The sequence below is a fragment of the Gekko japonicus genome, unplaced genomic scaffold, assembly GCF_001447785.1.
Source record: "Gekko japonicus isolate JY-2015 unplaced genomic scaffold, Gekko_japonicus_V1.1 scaffold451, whole genome shotgun sequence".
Taxonomy (NCBI): domain Eukaryota; kingdom Metazoa; phylum Chordata; class Lepidosauria; order Squamata; family Gekkonidae; genus Gekko; species Gekko japonicus.
Window position 1 is genome coordinate 523,274 of NW_015175983.1, and position 23,569 is coordinate 546,842.

Genomic DNA, 23,569 nt, shown 5'->3' on the forward strand with positions numbered 1-23,569 from the left:
GGCTCCGCCCATACTGCTGACGTCCACGCTCCTCTTGGGGCTTATTATTCATCACGCCCCCCTTCCCAGAACCTGACGTTCCCCACGCGGGTTCAGCCTCCCTCCGAGGTCTCGCGAGATTTCCGGTCCGCTCCATGTCGAGGTGACTTTTTTTGAAGGCAAAGGCGGGAACCGAAAAGACGTAGCGGGAGCAGCGGCGGCGACGGACAGAAGTGAGAGAAGCGCGGGAGCGTCTTTCTGTTTCGGTCCCTTTCTAGCTGGCGACGCGGTCCCAGGTGAGAGCCGCAGGTGACTGCCGGGAAAGGGTGTTTGTTGGGAGGAAAGTCTCCCCACGGCGCCCGGTTCCACTTTTGAAGGCGTGGGCGGGGCTTGTCGCGGCGCCCGCTGTTGATTGTCGTGGATTGGCATAAAGAACAGCCAATAAGCTGAAGGCGAACACCTTCCCCTCTACGCTGGTTGGTTGCCTTCCTGAAGCGTAGCGGCCTGCCGGGTTGGGTTTTTAAGGCTGGGTGTGGCCGAGGTGTGTTTTCCCCGCCCTCTTTGAAGCACCGTTCCTGTGTGCTGTGGTGTTGTTTTTTTAAACAAAACCTTAAAATTTATCCACAGCCTTCTTTAATAAAGTTCGAGTCCAGCGGGGGCACCTTTAAGGCCAGCGAAGTTTCATTCTGGGTCAAAGCTTTTGTGCGCACGCGCACTTCAGACCAAGACGGCTACCCCCCCCCCTGAATCTGTTATTTAATAAAAGCTGGCAAAAAGATATAACTGCATCCCATAGCCCGTAACAATTTTAGCAAAAATGCCCCCCTTTGGTTTAGCTCCCAGTTTCTCTCCCTAAAAGCTTGTGCGTCTTCCTTCCTGCCTTGTCCTCACAACCGTCCTGTGAGGTAGGCTATGTTCAGCAACGGTGGCTCATGACTGCTTGGGGATTGGAAAGGTATGTGCCAGCACCAGGTTGAGAAAGTCCTGGAGATTTGGCGGTGGAGCCTGAGGAGGAGGAGGTGGAGATTGGATTTATACTTCACTACCCAAATGTGTCTCAGAGCAGTTTACAAACTCCTTTCCCTCCCCCACCCCACAACAGACACCCTGTGAGGTAGGCGGGGCTGAGAGAGCTGACAGAAACTGCTCTTTTTCATCCAGCAGCTGCATGTGGAGGAGTGAGGAATCAAACCCTGTCCTCCCAGATTAGAGTTCACGCACTTAACCACGACACCAGACTGGAGAAGAAGAGGAGGAGGAGATTGGATTTATACCCCGCCCTTCACTACCCGAAGGAGTCTCAGAGTGGCTTACAAACTCCTTTCCCTTCCCCTCCCCACAACAGACACCCTGTGAGGTCGGCGGGGCTGAGAGAACTCTGACGGAACCAGCTCTTTTTCAAGAACAGCTCTTATCAGAACTACGGCTTGCCCACTACAGGGTCTGCCCTCCAAATGCCACAGAGTCCCCCCTCCATAGTATCAGTTTTCTCCAGGGGAACTGAATTCTGTAGTCTGGAGATGAGCTGTTGTTCCAGGGAATCCCCAGGTCCCCCCTGGAGGCTGGCATTCTTGCACAGAGACCACTCTTAGAGGCTGCCGTTATCCTCCAGGGCAACCATTGTTTGTGGTCTGAAGATTAATCGTGGTTCCAGGAGAATTCCAGGTCATACCTGGAGGTTGGCAACTCTTAGTGGTGATTTAGGTGGGATGGGGAGGGCTGGATAACCCATCTCAAACTATCCCAGGGATGCTTTGCTGTGTAGTCTCCTTCTCTAGTGGTACCTACTAGGAGTTTACTGAGGCAGAAGTGCAACCAATAATCCCCCCAGCTAACTCCTAATTAAACCTATATCAACTGCTGATTCTGTTTCTATAGCAACTCTCAGTAAGTCTAAAGAAATGTATTAAATTCCTTACCATCTGAGCCTGTCCCTGTTTGTTTATTAGTTACCTGATGTACGAGAATGGAGTAAGTGGTTGTTCTGGAGAAAATTGTTCTGGATAAAATTTTACATGTGTTAGCCCTAGTGGTAAACCTGTTCCAAAATCCTAACTTGAAAATAGGCCCCTCTCTTTCTAGAAAGTATGATTCCTTGCAGAGCTGTTAAAAATGTTTGGGGGGGGGGGGATGTGGTGGAGGTGTCCCCTCCGCCACACTGGTTACACTCGAGAGCCAGTTTGGTGTAGTGGTTAGGAGGTGGACTCTAATCTGGGAGAACGGGGTTTGATTCTCCACTTTTCCACCTTGGGTCAGTCACAAGTTCTTTCAGAGCTGTTCTCTCATGAGCAGTTCTCAAAAGAGCTCTCTCAGCCCCACCTACACTCTGAGACTCCTTTGGGTAGTGAAGGGCAGGGTATAAATCCAATCTCTTCTTCTTCCTTTGCTTTCTCTGTCTCAGCTTCTTCCCACTGAGTCTTTGATTCCCCCCCCCCGTTCCCCCCCCCTGCAGCCATGTTTACTTTTCCTTCTTATCTTAGGGCTTGCAGAGTTGCCAGTTCCCCGACAACTTCACTATTGTCGCCATGGCATTGTGTGTTAATGAAGCAACCCCTCACAATGATGAGGACTCTGCCTTGTACTGTGTTTGGGGGCAATCTGCAGAAGGATCCAGTGCCCTCTGCCAAGCATGAGGCAAACTACCTGGCACCTGATGACTGGGAATACAACCAGCCATTTCCCCAGTGCTATAAAGAGTTGCTTGGGCAACGGAGCTGGACACTGAGCTCTTGAGATCTCAGTGTCCATCTCTGCTGCCCAAGCAACTTTTTATAGTGACAAGCTCTCAGCTTCATGTAGTGGGCAAATGGCTGTTAGTATTCCCTGCCAGTCATCCCTGCCAGGTAGAGATGTGGAGGCCTGGGAAAAAACTGGAAAATTTCGGGGGGGAAACGTTTTTTTCCTGGAAAAAAAAAAAGAAAAAAATTGATTATGGAACATTTTATTTTAACATGATGAATAAAATATTTTAAGACAAGGTGTTCTAATATTTTCCAAATCATTTCTAAAAAATACGTTTGGTATCAGATTGATCTAATTTCTGTGCACTGAGGACAAGCAAGTCCTAGGTTACAAACTGAACTCTCTAATGCAAGAACAAGATACATTTCTTCCTTTAGGAGGTGCTACCGTCACAAGAAAAGAAGAAGGTTTCAGTTTTGTTTTTGCATGTGGGTGGGTATTCTGTTTGTAATCATTGTTTGGATACACTATATTTTTAATATGCTACTTGTGATACTTTCATGCCAAGTAAAAATGTCCATAGTCATATTTTATGTTCCTAAAGTAACAGAATGACTTTCAATCTGGAAAAGAAAAAAGAAGTGCTAATGTAGATTTTTTTTCAATTTTTCCAAAAATTTCCATTTTTTTCGGGGGGAAACAGAAAAAAACCCAGGTTTTTTCCGAGCTTCAAAATTTATGGAAATTTTACATCTCTAGTGCCAGGTAGAGGTGTTCTTGTGAGATCTAGGTCTTCCAGGAACTCCGCTGTTCTTTGTCCGGTGAAACATATTTTTACTAGTATCCGGTTCTCCATTTTTCTAACTTTATGGGTATTTTTCCTTGCGAACGTGGCATGGGGGTTATCTCAAGTTTGTAAAAACATTCCTCCAGCCCACGTGGTGACCCTGCCTTGCAGATTAAAAAAATCTGCACAATGAGGCCAGGTTGAGAAATTGATATATGTTTCAGTGGTCATATAGCACCACATTTCCAAAGTTCTAACAATGCGGCCCTAATCAGAGTTATGCCCATTGCCTTCAATGTGGATTTAGAAGGGTGTAACTCTGTTTAGGATTGTACTGTAAAACCTGCAGAATTTCACAATTCACACCAACAGTATTATGGAAAGTTCTCTTCCCCTATTACACAAATGGTGCAGTTCAACCAGTTTTACACAGCTGACAGACAAGCATTAGAACAAGGATCAGTTCTGTACAGATGAACAGCTAGAACGTATAGAAAGCAGGTGATAGCACAGAGAAGGATGAAATGTGTCCACGTAGGAGAATTGTCAGCAATTGCTGTAATCTGGTTATGTCCCTAAGTTTTATATCTGTATGGTAGCATTATTGTTATTGGTAGTGACTGACTAGCCCTCGGATGAAATTATGACTAAGAGGGTTGGCATTAAGCATCACAGACTTGTTAGAAAAAAGACTAGTAAGGCCGAGTGTTAGAGCAAGATGAAGCAGGTAAGTAGTGAAGTAGACTGTTTGTGGGTATTTACAGTGGTCTGATCTCACATATTTTTATTTAATTATCTACCTCTTAACAGCCATGACAAAGACAGTCTGCATTAAGGAGGCCTTTGAGCAAGCTCAGAAACCTCATCAGAGTCATGGAAAGCTAGTGACATCTTTGAAGCGAACATACAATAAGGTAAATAAACCACAGTCTCCATATATATTTGCAAGTGCTGAGCCATGTTAAATTAATATCAATGTGTTTTATAGTAAGAAAAATAACTTAGCCTATATAGATCCAGGTGGGTAGCCATGTTGCTCTGAAGCAGTAGAACAAAGTTTGAATCTAGCGGTACCTTTAAGACCAACAAAGTTTTATTCAATGTATGAGTTTTTGTGCGCACACACACTTCCTTAGACACCGTGAAATGGGGCTTATCAGTTCATACATTAACATGCAATATAATGACATGTTTTAAGAGATGCAAACAGGAATAACAAGATAAGTTTATAAGGTCATCATTGTTTGGATTTAATTTTGGGGGTAAACAGGCAAATAAATATGTCAAAATTGGCGATAGATGTATAAATGTATCCTCCTTGATCGTGGAGTGTTAAGAGCAGTAATCTTGAGATCCTGCTGTCATGCTCCATCCATCTACTCTCGAACATGGAGAAAACTAATAACATCTTTTTCTTTGAGGTGGGGTGATTTGTAGTGCTGTGTTTGGTGTAGTGGTTAAGAGCGGTGGACTCTGAAACTTCCGGTAACGGTGTGGCGCCGCGGTTGATGTTCGGGATCTCCCGATCATCTCCGACCTTCCTTGCTTTCTTTTGGGGTTTCTGGGTCTATGAGACCGCACCGGACCCCGCCCAACCTCTCGGAGGGAGGTCGGGGAGCAGGAGACTTGTTCGGTTGCCCCACGAGCGGCGGCAGTGGGGTGAACTTGAGACTGTCTTGAAGAAGGAGCGGGGAGTGGAGGCAAACATGGCTGCCATGTTTGTCACAGTTGTGACCTCTGCTTTTAGAGTATTGAATTCTCAGCATAGCATTTGACAAGGCAAGAATTATTATGTGAGTATGCGTATCTTCTACTAACAAACTGTCAAGACCTTCGTTAAAATCCCTCCTTTTACGAACGTTCCCTAAATTTTGAAGAAAAGCAGTGACTCTGAGAACGGAAGTAAAAATTTGCAGAGTAATCTATAGGGGGAAAGAAAGAAATAATACTATTTGTGAAAATGATGGAATATATAATGTATAATTACTAGAAGCAACATCAATGTGATACCTGTACTATATTTTTGATTTGCCCTGCATGGATGTTTGAATGCCAATTGTTCTCTGTGGTTTGTGGGGTAAGAAAATAGAGTTGGAAATGGATGCGGAGGAGACAGAGGAAATGGCGAGCACAGAGGTTGTCGCAACTTACTCTGGAGCAATTTAAAAAGATTTTGTTAGATGAAATCCAGCAAGCGGTCAGGGGAGCCTTTGAAAATCTTATTGAGAAGCCTCTAAGCCCACATGTTGATTTGGAAATTAAGGAAGAACTACAGCAGTCTCAGCATACCGTGGATGACGAACAGGACTATTACACGAAGGACTTGGAAAATAAAGAAGAGTGGCGGCAGCAACAGCAAAGCCTTTTTGATCAACAGAACCATCATCAAGGAAATGTGCTTCAAGGTGCATCGCCTTCTCCTATGAAAAGTCTTAAAGGACCTACTAAACGAACAGCTAAACCATCGCCCTTTCCTATGAAAAGTCTTAAAGGACCCACCAACCAAACAGCCAAATCAAAGGAATTAGTAAAGAACTTTTTACTGCTGGAAATGGCAGAAGGGGACCTCCAAGGAATTTCATGGAGTGATAGTTCAGCTTCCCTAAAGAGGGCACAGGATGCTTTCCAATGAAAGGGACCAGATATGTAGGAAGCTGGAAAACTTGTTCATTGAAATTGAAATGGGAAAAATACATGATTCACAAAAAAAAGAGGCTGCAGAAAAATCAAACAACATGATCTGTGGCTCAGAGTTGTTATTTTCTCATGTGTGATGGTAAAAATGTAATAAGAAAAAATAAATCAATGTTTAGTGCAAATGTGGTGTATTAATGTTAACATAACAGGATGCTACGAAAAAGAATTATAGTCAGAATATGGGAAGTATCAATGAGGTTCAGTGTAATTGAGATTGAGTGTAATGTAAATGGTATCTATAATATGAGAAAACATGATTATAATTGTGTTCCTAGGTGTTTAATAGTAATAGCATTAAAATAAAGAATCTACAGGTCTGCTATTTAGGTTATAAGGAACCAGAAATATAATAAGCTACTTGCATAATTTGATGTAATGGTCAGTTATATGGTGGTTAGAAGAGAATAAGCAGAAAAATGAGCATTATTATGATATAGGAAAAAAACTGATCTTTCAGTAAATTAGTATGTTGGAATTTAAATAAATGGACTATTCACTATATAGTGTCTGTGGATGGGTTGCAGATGATAGAGGAGGTTTTCTTGACAGGGTGCTATAAGTAATGAACCATTTTTCTTTTTTTTCTCTTTTTAGTTTTCCTTTTTTTCTCCCTTCCTTCTTATAGATAGAAGCATACGCTGAAAAGTGAGCAGCATTGTTCATTAAGATGGGTCAGTCACAGTTCTGTCAAAGCTGTTCTCTCAGAGCTCTCTCAGCCCCACCTATCTCACAGAATGTCTGTTGTGGGGAGGGGAAAGGAAGGAGATTGTAAGCCGCTCTGAGACTCCAAGTGAACGGCAGGGTATAAATCCAACTCTTCTGCTTCTCCTGTTTCTTCCTTCTATGCTTGAGAGGAGATGGATGAAGCGAGAGCAGCAGGGTCTCGGCTGATTGCTCTTAAAGGTAAAGGTTTCCCTTGCTCGAAAGCCAGTTAAATCCACTTCTAGGGGGTGGTGCTCATCTCTGGTTCCAAGCCGAAGAGCCAGTGTTTTCCAAAGACTTCTCCATGGTCATGTGGCTGGCATGACTAAACGCCGAGGCTCACAGAACGCTGTTACCTTCCCACCAAAGCGGTACCTATTTATCTACTTGCGATTTCTTGCTTTTGAACCGCTAGGTTGGCAGGAGCTGGGGTCAGAGACGGGAGCTCACTCCATCATGCAGCACTTGGGTCGCGAACTGCTGAGCTACCGACCTTCCGGTCGGCAGCTCAGTGTCTTAACCTCTGAGCTCTCCACAATTAACAAGGATGCATTTAGACACCTATTGCCAATTTTGATATATTCATTTGCCTAACTGTCCCCCCTGCCCGAATTGAATCCAAACTGTGGAGACCTTATAAATTTAGCTTGTTATTCCTCTTTGCATCTGTTAAAACATTTCATTATACTGCATGCTAATTCACTGTTCAACCTTTGCCTTATATGTATGGACTGGTAAGTTCAACGTCACCATGTCTGAGGAAGTGCGCGTGCACACGAAAGCTTATACCTTGAATAAAACTTTGTTGGTCTGAAAGGTGCCCCCACTGGACTCAAACTTTGTTCTACTTAGCCTTTATATAACTTTTCCTGGATGTTCAAAGTGCTTCACAATTATCTAAGTACAAGGTAGGCCAGGGGTTGTACTCGTGTTACGTACAGAGAGCTGAGACTGTAAGAACTGTGGCTTGTCTAAGTCTGCCTTGTGCGCTCACTGCTGAGAAGAGGTTTGACCCAGGGCCATAAGTCTAGAACGGTGAGTCATGTGCAAAAACACTTTAGTCCCCCCGCCTGCATAAGTCTGATTTTGTCATTGATTAAAAAAAAAATTATTAGATGTTTTTGTCACTTATGGTGGGAGTAGAAAACCAACTCTTCCATTTTACAAAATGTTTCTGGCTTGATCTCCTGGCAGTGTTTTTAGTTGCCATAGGTTATTCAATGAGTGACTGCTTCGAGTCTGCTTGGGGCTTATATTTAACTGCAGCTGTTGATCAGAGGTGAAAGAAGCCTTTTGTGTCGGAAGAACTGACTGCTAAACCTCTCAGGTGTGTTCTGCTCTTGTCAGCTCACAGGGTTTACTTTTCTAGGTCATCTTGTCCTTGAGCAAACTGTAATAACTAATTTTCAACTTGCTCTTTCCACCTTAGCCCAGAAACGCGTGGTGTTGTTAATGTAGGGTGGTGATCTTGTTTACTGATGTGTTGAATTCCTCAAAATGTACTTAAAATAAACAGTGTGCAGAAGGCGTTTGAAAATCTGCTTGTTTCTGCTTGATGACGGGTGAGGGATGTAATCTGGTATGGAGCAGGATAACATGTTCAAAAAATGGAGGAACTTCCAAAGTGTTCTTTGAGTAAACATACAGGTAATCTTTCACATTTCAGCAAAATCTAACCTGTTTGATAATATGCTAATGAATTCTAGAAGCAGGTGGGCCACATTACATCAGTCTTTCAGGGAGATCAAACTTTGGGTCATTAATCCATCACATAGTGGATGTGTTAGAGTATGGCTTTCTGCTGACTCTGATCTGAGTTGTGTCTAAGAGTAAAAGCATTCCTATTAACACAGCATCGATTGCATTTTTGTGCACTGCAGAATTGCTCCAGCCTAAGCCCACAGAAATCTGTAGTCTTAGTCTTCTGGAACAGCCCTGTGTGGGATTGTGTTGCTAGTGTCCTGTAAGACACTGCAAACAAGTATCAAATTCTTAGGCATCAGCATTTGTTATTTAGGAACCAGCAACACAATTTGGGTCTCATCATGGGTTGAATATTTCAGAATTTGAGCCACAGCTTGGGTTTTCCCAGTACTCACAAAAGAGTAGAATCCCTCAACAGGAAGCAAGGTTTTGCTTGATGGAAGAGTATCATTTGATGTCACGTTGATGGATCATTAACATCATTTGGGTCTGCCCTGTACCAACTGGTGCCTCCTCTAATCCATGTCTGTTTGGGCTGGTGAGCTTGTGTTGCTCACTGTGTAAACGTTACTTCTAGTTGCAGGACAAGATCCATTTTCACAAGGAGTTTGTTCATTACCTTAAGTATGTCATGATAATCTACAAACGGGAACCTGCAGTAGAACAAGTGATCAATTTTGTGGCCAAGTTTTTGGTTTGCTTCTATGAGCCCGAGAAAGATGCCATTGAAGACAAAGAGGAGGAGGAGGAAGTGGAAAATTCGTTCCTGAATTATTTGTTCAACTTTCTTCTTGAGGTACCTTAAACAGTACAGTCCTAAAACCAGCAGTGGGAAGATCATTTCCCTTTGTGACATTATTAGCCAACAGATGTTATATGAATCTGCTTAGAAATGGTATATATGTTCTTACATTGTGTTCTTAACAGTAATGTAAACTCAGTATTCAGTATTATTGGATAACATCACTTAGGATAGAATGTTCGCTCTCCCCTCCCCCCAGAAGAAAAGCATAGGCATAAACTGATTGGCACCCAACCCTCTATCAGAACTTCCATTATGAATGACTATTACTTTGACCAGGAGTTCTGTAGTGAACCCCGGTGACTGGGGACTCTTAGTGCATTCACTGAGTGGTATTGCATATTAGTGTGCAGTAGCTGTAGCTGCTATGTTTAGGTAGCAGCTTTAGGAACAGAGGCACATGTGTTTAGCACCTCTAGTTTATGTCTCCTAAGCTTATCTCTGTCAAGACAGTAGTTTAGAAAAATTGAGATCCCCCCCCCCAATCGATGAGTAAATTTGAGTATTATTTTTTTGCTATCAAGTCAGAGCTGACTTATGGCAACCCCATAGAGTTTTGAAGGCAAGAGATGTTCAGCGGTGGTTTGCCGTTACCGGCCTCCGTGTCACCACCCTGGTATTCCTTGGAGAAATCTCATCCAAATACTAGTCAGGGCTGGCCCTGCTTCGCTTCCAGGATCTGATGAGATTGAGGTAGCCTGGGCTATCCACATCAAGATCAAATTTGGTATTAAGAGATGTAAATTCATATTAAATGTGGACCTAAGGAATTTTTACACACACACACACGGAATACATATTTATAAATAATGAAAACTCATGAACAGGAAAGCAATGGTAAAGATGTCCTTCTGGTCTCCCTCCTTTTTTCTTCTTCTTGTTTGAAGTGTCATAACGCTAACAGCAAAGGAGTTAGATTTCGAGTGTGCCAGCTCATTAATAAACTTCTGGGGAGCCTTCCAGAGAACGCTCAGATTGAAGATGAGCTGTTTGATAAAATTAACAGTGCCATGCTAGTTCGAGTGAAAGACCGTGTTCCGAATGTGAGAATCCAAGCTGTGCTGGCACTGGCCAGACTTCAAGATCCGAAGGACAGTGATTGCCCTGTAGTTAATGGTATGTTGTTGATCTTTCATTCAGTGGTGTGCCTTTAAACTGTTGAGATTCTTTTTAAAAAGTTTCACTGAAATCAGTTGTTAATTTTTCAAGTTTAAAATTGTACAATTTGGAAAATGTATGGAATTTAAAATGGTAAATATTGTTTTCTATAAGAAAAATATACTGAATACTTGAGAGAGTTGCAAACTAAGGTAGCTGCACTCTATGCTACCTTAGCACAGATATCTTAACTTGCCATCTGAGAGGTCGGAAAAAGTAAAAATTTGAATGCAGGAAACGAATTCTGAAGTATTAATTTGTATGTATTAATTTGACAGGAGCACTCTTATACATTCACAGTATGTAGGATTACTAGCATTTTTGAATCTCAGGATAGTTACAACATTGCAAACATTGAACTCTTCAATAATATATTATGTTGTTGCCAAAACTATTCATATTTAAACAATACATTCTTGAAAATACGTTGTATATGTCTACAATAGATATAGGAATTACCAATATCTAATGCTGTAGATCATCTTGCATAAAAATGTTCTTGCAACACATTTTAAATAAAACTTTGCCTTAAAAAACATTCCCCTTAGGCCAAAAGAGGGGAAAAAATCATAGACATTTTTTCAGTGTTCCCCCAAACTTCCCAGTTTTCCTTTTGGTCAAATTGAATAATATTCAGATTTCTTTTCTTGCTCTACATTTTGAGAGTGAGAAAAACCATTTCCATTGTTCCAAAGAAGAAAATAATCCATAGGAGTCCCCCCCCCAAAAAAAAGCACTCCTGTTCTCCATTGGACAGAAACAGTCTCCAACAGAAAAACTGAAGGGGGGGGGTCCTTGGGGAAGAGGCTGGGTATTTTCTGTTTTTCCCCCTGGGCCTTTAGATCTATAAGATGCAAATAAAAATCCTGGCTAAAAGTATTTAGTGTTCAGATTTCAGAACTAACTCTCTCAAAGATATTTTTGGCCTTTTAAATTCAAAGGAAACAAAAAGCCATCATGGCCCAGTTCTCATGGTCAGCTTTTATGAGCCAGTTTGGTGTGGTGGTGAAGTGCGCGGACTCTAATCTGGGAGAACCGGGTTTGATTCCCCACTCCTCCACTTGCACCTGGCTGGATGACCTTGGGCAAGCTGTAGTTCTGATAAGAGCTGTCCTTGAAAAAGAGCAGCTTCTGTCACAGCTCTCTCAGCCCCGCCTACCTCACAGGGTGTCTGTTGTGGGGAGGGGAAGGGAAAGGAGTTTGTAAGCCGCTCTGAGACTCCTTTGGGTAGTGAAGGGCGGGGTATAAATCCAACCTCTTCTTCTTCTATGTCTTCCTAATACAAGATGGGTATTCATCAGTATACTTAGTCTATTTTCCAAAAATGGCAGCCTGTTTGCTGTTGCTATATTGCTGTTCCTCAGTGTTTCACATAGCAGGTATGTGAGATGTGATGGACAGAGATGCTTTGTCTTCAGAACTTTTGCAGAGCATGCTGGAACGTCCTGATTGGCCGTGGCTCCCAGATGCATCCTTGAGTACTGTAGGGACAGTTCTTCTAATATGAGTACTCCGAAGTGTGTCAGGATCCCATTTTGTTTCCCTTTTTTTAAAAGTCGCATTGTTTAGTTTTCCAGCTGCACACCAAGACCTTTTCCTTTTCAGTTTACTGCAGTTTGATTGAGAGTGACTCCAATTCAGAAGTCAGGCGTGCCGTGTTGTCCTGCATTGGTCCGTCAGCTAAAACTCTGTCCAAAATTGTTGGCCGTACCATGGATGTCAAAGAAGCAGTCAGGAAACTAGCATACCAGGTGAACAGGTTTCTGCCAATAACTGAGAGTTTTTGAAAATGTAGCGGAACAACTGCAGAACTCAGTCAGATTCTCTCTAGGGTAAAATATCTTCATGTAGAGACTGCTTGGCATAAGAGTCTTGAAAAAATTTTGGTCAGAACTTCTCAGCTCTGATCAGAACATCCCCCTGGCAACTGTTCAGAATCACTGTATCAAGACACACTCTGCTTTCTTCATGCTCTGTTTCCTCTCCAGGCTGGCAGTTACTTTCTTTTTTGGTGGCGGCGGCGGACCAGGAAAAGTATTATTATTTTTTAAAATTTATTATTTAAGAGGAAGTGTGTGCCTTAACTCTGACAGGTTGCATGGGAATTCAGAGCTGTTGGTCAGAACAGCTTTGGAAATCATGTTTTATAGCCCCAAGGTATGCCGGGGGTAAGACATTAAGTCAATTTTAAAGGGTTATATGGTTGGATTTTGTTTTGGGCCTCCCCCCCCCCCCCCCCATGTTTTCAGTTGTCCATCGACATTACAAGAGCACGGTTTATTCACTGCTAAATACTGTGGCCCTGATCCAGCTGTAAAAATATCCTGTCTATATCAGTGGCAGCTTCCTTCTTCCCCAAGGATGTCAGCAAAATGAGTGGCAAGAGTAAAACATTTTGCCTTGTGCCAAAAACCAGTTATCAACTAATATATTGCTTTGACAAGCCTTTACTGGCATATGTATATGCATACAATAGGCGATCAGGTTAAATATAGATCAGAAAATGCAAATCAATATAGGGTAAAATTGGAGCTACAGCGCAGGAAAACAGCATAAAAACAGAAAAACCCTAGTGGTTACCAATGTTCCCTCTAAGCTGTGGAGTCTTGTGAGCAAAAATTCTACTTTGTGAGCTACTGGCATGAAAGTTGTGAGCAAGCGATGTAGCTACTGCATAAATTAGGTTACCCTGGAGCCATCCTTCCTGAGTTAAGGCAAAAAACTGTGAGCCAGAGGCTAAAAAACTGTGAGCTAGCTCACACTAACTCAGCTTAGAGGGAACACTGGTGGTTACTTATCAGAGCGTATCGCCATAGCACTAAGAAGAAACCTTGCTACTATTTCTGTTATTTCCGTATCTGGATTATCAAGTAAAAACAGAACCTTAAAATCGTCAGGAATCTCTGAGAATTGAGCTAATGTAGGGTACAAAAGATCCTGGCGGGGCACCAAATAAAAGGGACATTGAAGGAGAACATGGGGGTTATCAATGAATGGTTCTCTGAAGGTTTTGGAGTTGACGTTGTGGGGGCAGAAGTGAGAAGCTACTTGTTGGGGCTCCTTGGAACAAGTACAAACGATCCAACCTCAATGGTTCTTGACCCTTTCCTTTGACTTTCGGCCTGTTTCCATTCCCAAATTATGCAACAAAATACAGATGAGGTGTTATGTGTGCGTGAGAGACAGACAGCCCAGTATCAACTACAGTTTCAGTGGTGTATTTGGACCCAGCAGCTGGGAAGTACCTATTGCATTTCATATTGTGGAAAGATGCTTGAAAAGTCTTGAACACAGAGTGTCAGTCACCTTTACTAGGAGCCTAGATATCATTAAAAGTTGTTTGCTCTGGTTTATAGAAATGAATTGTTCACCAAGCACTGAGGCCTCTGTGTGTGTTTTTTTTAAAAAAGGTTCTGGCCGAAAAGGTTCATATGAAAGCTTTGACAATAGCTCAGAGAGTCAGACTTCTGCAGCAAGGGCTTAATGATCGATCAGGTGAGAGATTCTTAATTTTTATTTTGTTGCTGTCTGCCTTTTTTAATCTACTTTTTCAAGTGTTTCTTAGGTTTTTAGTTCTAGTGAGCTGCCTGGATGCTACTTGAAAATATGAACAGGGGGGACCCACAAAGTATCACGGGGGAAGAGAAACCGCAATTCCCCCTTTGCCCTCGTTTCTTCCTCCCCTTGCTCAGGCCCACTGTTGATGTCATGAACTCGTCCCTGTGATTTTCACTGCTTCATTATGGGTTGCTGTGGCAGACCAAAGTCGTGAGGTGCTATAGCTTAGTGGTAGAGCATCTGCATGGTATGCAGGAGGCCCTGGGTACAATTCCTGGCATCTCCAGTTAAAGGATCAGGCAGCGGGTGATGTGAAAGGGGCTATGAGCACATGAAGCTACTTTATCCCAAATCAGACCCTTGGTCCATCAAATTCAGTATTGTCTACTCAGACTGGCAGTAGCTCTCCGGGGTCTCAGGCAGAGGTCTTTCACATCACCTACTCCCTGGTCCTTTGAACTGGAGATGCTGGGGATTGAATCTGGAACTTTCTGCATGCCAAGCAGATGCTCTGCCACTGAGCCAAAGTCATTCATTTGCCTGCCTGAGATCCTGGAGAGACACTGCAGTTTGGTATTTACCAAGCCGAATAAATACCTGAAACAGACCTTATCAGTATTTTCGGGGTATTTCCTAAACTGAATGGGATTCTCTAATCTGTAATTGGCTACCAGTATAGAGAATCTAGATAAAAGCCAATATTATTTGGCTTTTATTTGGCTTGGCACGGCAATACCAAATCGCAGCTTCTGGCCCGTGGTTTAAATTGCAGGGCAGGAGAAACCTCCCAGCCAGGGCTGTGTGTGGCGGGGAAAGACCTTCTGCCGCACGCAAACCTTGAGGCCAGCTTCTCCTGGCCGGTGGTTTAAACCACGGGGTAGGAAAAGCCTAACACATTTGAAGGGATCGTCCCTTTAAATGCCAAGCCCAAAAAATTGGCAATCCCAGTAATTTTCCGAATCAGAATATTGGTATTCAGGAACATTAGGAAATACCAATATTTTTGGGGTTCAATACACCCGAACCTGAAAAATACCATTATATTTTTGTGTGTGTGTGCACAACCCTAGCTGCCAGTTTGAATAGACAATACAGACTGTTGTGGACCAGTGGTCTGATTCAATACAGGGTAGTTTCATGTGTTTATGTGCCTAGAATCAAACATTTTGTGACATGTTCATATGCAGAGGTTGCTTTTTTTAACACTGTTGCCTCCAAATAATTTTTTGACAGTAAGATTTTTCTGCATACCTGAAGGTTTCCTCAGGCTTGTAGAACCCTGTGTGATTGTTGTGACTGACCCTAACAGACTGTCCACAGGGGCAGGGGGTGGTTTAGGTCAGATCAGTGGCATCATTAAGACCAACAAAGTTTAATTCTGGGTATGAACTTTCATGTCCATGCATACTTCTTCAGATACATTGAAACAAGACCACATATTGATATTTTGTGCATGTCTGCTTGAGACTGTGTCACTGAAACCAGTTGGATGTTCTTTTGATTAAACACAGACATGTGCAGGCTGCAATATTTGCTAATGTTCCTTATGTGAGACTTTGTGTATGCCCACCATGTTATTGACAAAATGCATATTTTCTGCCAGAATCCAGCTCTTTCCCAGGCCTAGACCTCTTTCCTACCACACAGTTTATTTTACTGAATACATTCTTATCCCAGCTTTCCCAACAAATTGCCCCAGTCAGGTTACAGTAACGCAGATGACAGCAATCTCAAAAAGTGTGTAAAATACAGGGAACCAGTATAAAAACAAGCAAAGCCATTACCACTAGTTAAAATCCTCTGGAAACATGTTGGAAGTTAGCCAGTGAAAATGGGCAGCATCTTGCAAGTCATGTAAGAGAGAGTGTGACAAACTGACCTCGAAAAGCAGGATGCTTAGTGCATCAAAAGTGGAGAACTGGGAGACTAGGGGTTAATGCTTCACTGTAAAGCCCAGTTTGATTGACAGGCTGCCGCCTGCACGCACCCCCCCCCTTCTCTCTGACTGGTCAGTGCCAACTGAGGAGAGTTTTAACAAGTCTTGTCAGTCTGGTCAGAGGGAGTTAGTTTGGACTTTGGCTTGGCAGTTGCCAGTCAGGAGGAGTGTGTGTGTGTCAGTCTGAGAGAAACAGACAAGTCACTTGAGAAATGAAGGGACACAACTCCTTGCCCTTATTGTGTACCAACACAATTGAGGAAAACTTCAGAAATCAGAACTTAAAAGTCTAAGTGTCTGAATTCCTGTCTGAATTCTATTTATTCACGGTCTCCAGAACTGGAGTTTAGGTTTGACAGAGAAGGTTGAAAACTGCCAGTCTAGCCAAACAGAAAAGTATTATCGCTCCTAGAAAGAGTATATTTCTTACCCAGTTTTTCAGAAGGTTCAACTCAGAAGGTTCCCCTGGTTTGTGTGAAAAGGGAAATGGTCTTAGACTCCTCAAGAGGGGAAAAAAAGGGAAAGTTATAATCCCACAAGGGAAGTATTTAAATACAGGAAGAAAGTACTAACTTCCTGGAAACTAAGATAGTTTTATGAAACTTTATGAAAGACGCAGTATCGCTGAAAGAAATCTCCAAAACAAACAAACCTCTCAGTTAAAAACCGAGTCTCTAAGAAGATAAGCTTCAACTATACTCTGTTTCCTGTTCAAAATATCATTCGTAAATACAGCAAAATTTACCTCAGTTTTCTCATGCCCTGCCTATTCTTAAACCAACTGTGCCTGTTCAATAAAATCAACCTTTCTGCTTGAACTTTACTTCATGTCAAGTGCCATTTCCAAAGGGATTTGTAAGAGGGCTCCTACTGAGCTGCAGTAAATCTCTGACCTGGGCAAAAGCCAAATACTCTGTCACAGGATGGAACATGCAGAAAGTTATAATTCTATCATTCAAATACACTACTAAGAGGCTGGTCAGTCGGTGTTTTGTTGGGAAAATCTGCCTCACAGAGAAGAAGCAGGGGTCCATTACAGAGAGCCAGGATTTAGGAACAATGTGAAGAGGGAGTGAAGGCACAGCAGAATAAGACGCACAAGGCATTTCAAAGCAAAATATTAGCCATTTCAGGAAGCCTTGCTTGTTAAATACTCATTTTTTGGTAAAGTGTTTGTGTACTGTTTATTTATTCTTAAAAGACACAACTGGGTAATCACTGGAATGTTCAGTGCTCTGCAGAAATACTTAAATGGAGCATTTGGGGCAGTTCCACTCTGAGCTGAATTTCCTCTGCTCAACAGATGCCGTAAAGGGAGTAGTGGAGAAGCAACTTCTGCAGGCCTGGCTGCGTCTGGCCGAGGGGAACGCCTTGGAATTGCTTCATCGGCTGGATGTGGAGTGTTGCCCCGATGTAGGGGTTTCAGCCCTCAATGCCATGTTTTCACTGTCTCCCTGCAGTGACTTGATTAAAAAATTTTCAGACCTCGGTGAAAGGTAAGTCTGACAAAAAAAAAAAAATCCGCTTGCCAGCATCCAGATTTTAACTTCAGGGTGTTTTGAACTTGGGTAAAACGGAATTGTTCTTTATTGTTCAATTGGGTTGCCATGTTGGTCTGAAGCAGCAGAATGAAGTTTGTGTCCAGTGGCACCTTTAAGACCAACAAAGTTTTATTCTGGTTATAAGCTTTTGTGAAAGCTTATACCCAGAATAAAACTTTGTGGTTCTTAAAGGTGCCACTGGACTCAAACTTTGTCCTGTTCTTTACTGTACCGAGGTAAATCAAGAACACCTGCTTAACTTTTATTTAATTTTGATTGTTATTTATTTTATTTATTATTTCGATTTCTATCCCGCCCTTCCCAGACGCAAGCTCAGGGCGGCTCACATCAACCAATAGAATACAATCTTAAAAATAAGTCAAGAGTTAATAAATAATAGTATGATGAAACAATTTAAAACATTTAAAGTGTTTTGGATGGAAATGGGGATCTACGTCCAGGGCATTATTCCAGGTACTTGTGAAATACCCCATATTTGAGTGTTGCTGTGCTGAAGAATTTCCAAGCAGCATTGCAATAGTTTTTCAGGTATCAATAAAATGCAACTGGAATTCCTGGGCAGAAGATTCCCTAGCCTATCTTAAATAGCATTGATCAAAAGGCATCCAGTTAACTAGCAGGGAGCGCCTCTGGACAGATGATCAGTGTCGTAAGTGGCTATACGAGACTTGCTAGGACAGAGGATGGCAAAGTGAATGCCACTGGAGGAGGAGGAGGATAGCCCTGTCCATTGGAGCTGCCTTATACTGAATCAGATCACCAGCAATGCTCCCTCTAAGCTGTGGAGTCTTGCGAGCAAAAGTTCTACTTGGTGAGCTACTGGCATTAAAGCTGTGAGGGAGTGATTTGGCTATGGCATAAATTAAATTTGCTCTGGAGCCGTCCTTCCTGAGCTACGATCGAAATCTGTGAGCCGGAGGCTAAAAAAACTGTGTGCTAGCTCACACTAACTCAGTTTAGAGGGAACACTGATCATCAGTCCATCGAGGTCAGTCTTGTCTAAGACTGGCAGCGGCTCTCTAGGGTCTCAGGCAGAGAAAGGTCTTTCCCATCAGCTCCTACCTGGTCCCTTCAACTGGAGGGCCCGGGGATTGAACCTGGGACCTTCTGTATACAAAGCAGATGCTCTTCCACTGAGCCACGGCCACTCCCCAAGGGAACAGAATGTACCTGTGGGAGGAGATGCTCCCAGAGCTGCTATGGCAGGTGAGAAAAGAGGGCAGGGGCACTGCTGAGGATGAGGCAGCAGTTCTGAAGTGGACTAAGCTTTGCTCCTTCCTCACCCGCGTCTTAGACTGTAGCCCTCTTGCTCTGTTCTGTTGAAGCTGAGCAGCTGTACTACCCCACTGGTGATCTCAGTCACGCTCAAGTGTAAACTGAGTGGGACAGCTTTGGGAACTGGCTTAGGTCGAAGCGCAGCCTACCTGGACTGCACTCTGAGGCACATTTCTGGCACCTCAGCTACATCTCCAAGCAGCAGCCTGTGCCGTGCCACGGGCGACACCGTAAGTGTGACACCAGTGGGTTATCACATTTTGGCACGAACCAAAATCTGAACCGCTGACCTTTTTTTGTTTTTTCTCTCCTTCAGAGAGGTGATTGTTAGCTGTACTGAGATCTTGTTCTTCACCTGCCTTTAACTAAACTGCTAACTTCCTTGTTTAAAAACATAAGAGAGGCCATGTTGGATCAGGCCAATGGCCCATCCAGTCAACACTCTGTACACAGTGGCCAAAACCCAGGTGCCATCAGGAGGTCCACCAGTGGGGCCAGAAGCCCCACTGTTGACCCCCCCCAAGCACCAAGAAGACAGAGCATTACTTGCCGCAGACAGAGTCTTCTACCTAGATCTTGTGGCTAATAGCCATAGATGGACCTCTGCTCCATATGTTTATCCAGTCCCCTGTTTAAGCTGTCTATGCTTGTAGCCGCCACCACTTTCTGTGGCAGTGATTTCCACACATTAATTACTCTTCAGGTGAAGAAATACTTCCTTTTATCTGTTTGAAGCTTACTGCTCATTAATTTCATTGAGTTCCCACGAGTTCTTGTATTGTGAGAGAGGGAAAAAAGTACGTCTTTCTCTACCTTCTCTATCCCAGGCATAATTTTGTAAACCTCTATTATGTCACCCCCTCAGTCTTTTCTCCAAGCTAAAGAGGCCTAGCTTTAACTTTTCTTTCTATGGAAAGTATTTCATCACATTAATCATGTTAGTCACCCTTTTCTCCAGCTTTTCAAATGCTATAATATCTTTTTTTAGGTGCAGTGACCAGAACTGTACACAGTATTCCAAATGAGGCCGCACCATAGATTTATTCAGGGGTTTTATGGTACTATCTGATTTGTTTTCAGTTTCCTTCCTAGTACTCCCCAGTTTCTAGTCTGTGGTGATAGTTCTAGCTACTAATAAAGTGTAAGTTATTGGTAATGTTCTAAAATAATTGTGGTGGTATTTGTAGACTTTTCTTTGAGTTTAAATGCTGTAGCTTTGTTATATAAGTTTAGGTATAAGTAGCTGAGATATATATATCTTAAAACTGAATTCAATACATCTGAAGAAAAAATAATAAAGTTTGAAAAGTCAGTAATGGTATTAGTAATGTGGAATCCATAAAAAAGAATTCAATTTAATGGGGAAAAGAATCCTATAGAGTTGAAAAGAATTGAAGGACCTGAATGGAATAAATCTGAGATATTCAAAACAAAAAGTACTGTTAATAAGGTTATTAGCCATAGAAATGACAAAATTATTGAACTAAATACATTGGAAGAACTAGACAATGAAAGTAGAAGACTCTCTCTCAAGTTGAGAGGGGTTAAGGAGCAAATGGAGGGAGAGAACTTGGCTGTTTAGAGGATTTGTTTTCTGGAATCTTAGGCTCAGACTTCACAGAAATGGGAAAGTTGTACAGCAACCTGAATCAATATGGCATTTATCCATTCAAAAGTTGAGTGAATTTACCGGTTATGGTATATTGCTATTGTTTTTCATTTTTCATTTCATCTTTGTAAATATAGTTATATGTATGAATTGTAATAGAAGATTTTTTTTTAAAAAAACTGCCTCTCCCCATATATGCCCCGGCAGAGTCTTGCTCTTCGCTGACCAGCACCGCCTTGTAGTCCCCCAGCCCGAAAGACATCCGTCTTGCCTTGGCCAGGTCTTTTTCGGCCCTGGCCCCTGCCTGGTGGAACATGCTACCAATTGAGCTCAGGGCCCTGCGGGATTTGTTGCAATGCTGCAGGGCCTGTAAAACGGAGCTGTTCCTCCAGGCCTTTGGTTGAGGCAGCAGACGTCAAATATCATTGGTCTCCCCTGCATCAACCGCCCGTGGCACTTTCATATTATTGGCGCTCAGCTTAATCCACCCTGATGCATCGCTTTTCTAGCATGGGGACAAATGTACATTGAATGACACCAATTGCCTAACTCTCAGTTAGGAACTTAGATCATTTATTTAAATGTTAATCTTATTTATATGATGTCGATTACTGATGTTTCAAATTGTCTTGGATGATGTGATGTGAGCCACCCTGAACCCGCTTGCAGAGTAGGGTGGGATACAAATAGCAAAAAATAACAAACAAACAAACAAACTGGGAACTGGCTTGTGCGCGCGCCTGTGTATGCGATATAGTTTATATTGAAATTTCCTTAACTGGGAATAAATGGGGTGATCATGCTTAGTGATGTAGGGGCCTTTGAGCCTGCAGACTGTTACCATGTAGCACTGGAAATATTTTGAATGAGCATCCTAGTCCTTTGCTTAAATGAAATGTTCTTGCTGGTAACTCTGTGGTAGCAGAAATGGGAACATCTGTGCCTTAAGTGACTGTTTCAGTACCGCCATCTTTGGCATAGAATCATAGACTTGGAAGGGGCCCTACAGGCCATCTAGCCCAACTCCCTGATCAGTGCAGGATCAGCTGAAAACAATCCCGACGACTGTTTATCCAGCCACTGCTTGAAGACTGCCAGTGAGGTGGCGCTCACCACCTCCCTAGGCAGCTGGTTCAACTGCCAAACTACTATTACTGTAAAAAAAATAAAAATCCTAATATCCAACCAGTATTTTTCCACCCTTTAATTTAAACCCATTATTGCAAGTCCTGTCCTCTGCTGCTAACAGGAACAGCTCCCTGCCCTCCTCTAAGTGACAGCGTTTCAGATATTTAAAGACAGACCCGTCAACCTCCTCTTGTCCATAGTTCATTAAGGTTGAGAAGACAGTGCAACGTATTTCAGCAGCTTATTAGCCCTTCTGCAGTTTCTGAATTGTAAAGTGAATCTTGGATTTCACAAATGCACTGACTTCCTTCTAAAAATCGCTGCTTCTTAACTGGTAAAATGAAACTTGACTGTGTGTTTTCCCTTGGTGATAATGTGAAATATGTGCATGGTGAGGTGATTTTTATTTATTTATTTGCTTTTTAAAGGAAAGTAATTCCAGTAGAGAAACTAACTGTTGAGAATGCTTTATTCTGGAGGGCTCTTTGTGAGTACCTAAAATCCAAAGGAGAAGAAGGAGAGGAGTTTTTAGAGCACCTTCTGCCAGAACCTGCTGTCTACGCAGATTATGTGTTAAGGTAAATTCATGCGTTTGTTAAGTCACAAAATTATAGATAAGCTCACTCTGCTTTTCCTTGGGTAGTTATCGTTCTTCCTTGCAGCTGAGTTTACTGGATTGCTGTCCTCTTCTGTGAAAAACCAGCCCTTCAGCTTGCTTTCCAAAATGCTTCTAAAGGAGGAAGATGCCGAAACAGCAAAGTTGGGCAAAGTGGTGTTAAAAGCACTGGATCAGTTTGAGAGAGGCTCTTCCGGTACAGGCAGGGTGGGTAAAGGTTTTGGAAGGCTCATCTGAGGGATTTTTTCAAACTCCCAAGTGGTTTTGCAAGGCTCAGGGATTTCTTTTAAGAGAACTCATTTAGAAACTAAGGCAGCATAAGACGTCACTGCTGCAGCATGTAGTACTGTGTGGAGTACTGTGATCCAGGCAGGTAGCCGTGTCAGTCTGAAGCAGCAGAACAAAGTTAGAGTCTAGTGGGGGCACCTTTAAGACCAACAAAGTTTTATTCAAGGTGTGAGCTTTCATGGGCACGTACACTTCCTCAGATACATTGAAACAGAATTACTTCAATCATTACATATAGGAATTGAGGGGGTGATGCCGAAATTAGCGTAGATCAGCATAGCCCGCTGCGGCCCAGAACTCCTGAGCTCCCACGATCCCCTCCACCAAAGTGTCTTGGCCTCAATTGCACAAGAAAGCAGCTCCTCCTCTTCCTGAGTCTACTGGAGATTCTGGGTATAAGCGAGAACTGAGAGACTTAGCGTGTGTAGATGTACACTCCTACAGATACAAAGAAGCAGATTTCCTCAAATATTACATGTTGCCAGGAAGAGCTGATTAGAGTCAAGATGCACAAGTGAGCAATAAATACAGCTAAGACTGGAATAACACATTTGGTAAGACATGTAAATAGCAGCAGGTTGGCATACAGCTAATAAAGGAGGTAACAACAGATGTGAGAACTAAGTCTGAGTCCAGTGGGAATCTGTGGAGATTTGAGGCAGCATTGGTTACCTAGGCAGGACTGAGTCAATGGTGTTAGTTGTTGACCTCCGGCCCAGTAAAGTTAATCTAGGATCTGTAGCAGGGGGTGGACTGGGAGACCAAAATGGCCCCTGGAGCCTGCATCGCCCAATGGGCTCATGTAATGGGGTCCTTCCTCGTAGCCTCTTTCTCACCAGAGGAGGGTTGTCCTAGAGCAACAGCGTCAGCCTCTGCTGCCTCACCTTGTGCCTCCCTTGCCCTCCTCATGCGGAACAGGAGCGGGGCGGTCTGGGCATGAGGACAGTGGCTGCCTCTCCTGACCTGCTCTGCGGGCATTGCAGGCCGCCCTGGCTGTGGGGAGGGGCTCTCCTGGTGGTGCCTCCTCTTGAAGCACGGGCAGCTGCAGAGGAGCCTGAGCTGGCAGCCAGCAGACCAGGTAAACGG

At 43.0% G+C, this 23,569-nt stretch overlaps 1 protein-coding gene across 1 annotated transcript in view; it reads left to right on the forward strand.

The window, feature by feature from the left end:
• Positions 1-4,260: 4,260 nt before the first annotated feature.
• The window catches only part of NCAPG (non-SMC condensin I complex subunit G), a 43,868-nt gene continuing 24,559 nt past the window's right edge, over positions 4,261-23,569 (forward strand). The window contains exons 1-7 of the mRNA XM_015426268.1: positions 4,261-4,362; positions 9,129-9,347; positions 10,241-10,469; positions 12,117-12,262; positions 13,922-14,006; positions 17,309-17,501; positions 22,008-22,157. Of these exons, the coding sequence (XP_015281754.1) occupies positions 4,261-4,362; positions 9,129-9,347; positions 10,241-10,469; positions 12,117-12,262; positions 13,922-14,006; positions 17,309-17,501; positions 22,008-22,157 (1,124 nt within the window). The remainder of the gene's footprint in view (positions 4,363-9,128; positions 9,348-10,240; positions 10,470-12,116; positions 12,263-13,921; positions 14,007-17,308; positions 17,502-22,007; positions 22,158-23,569) is intronic.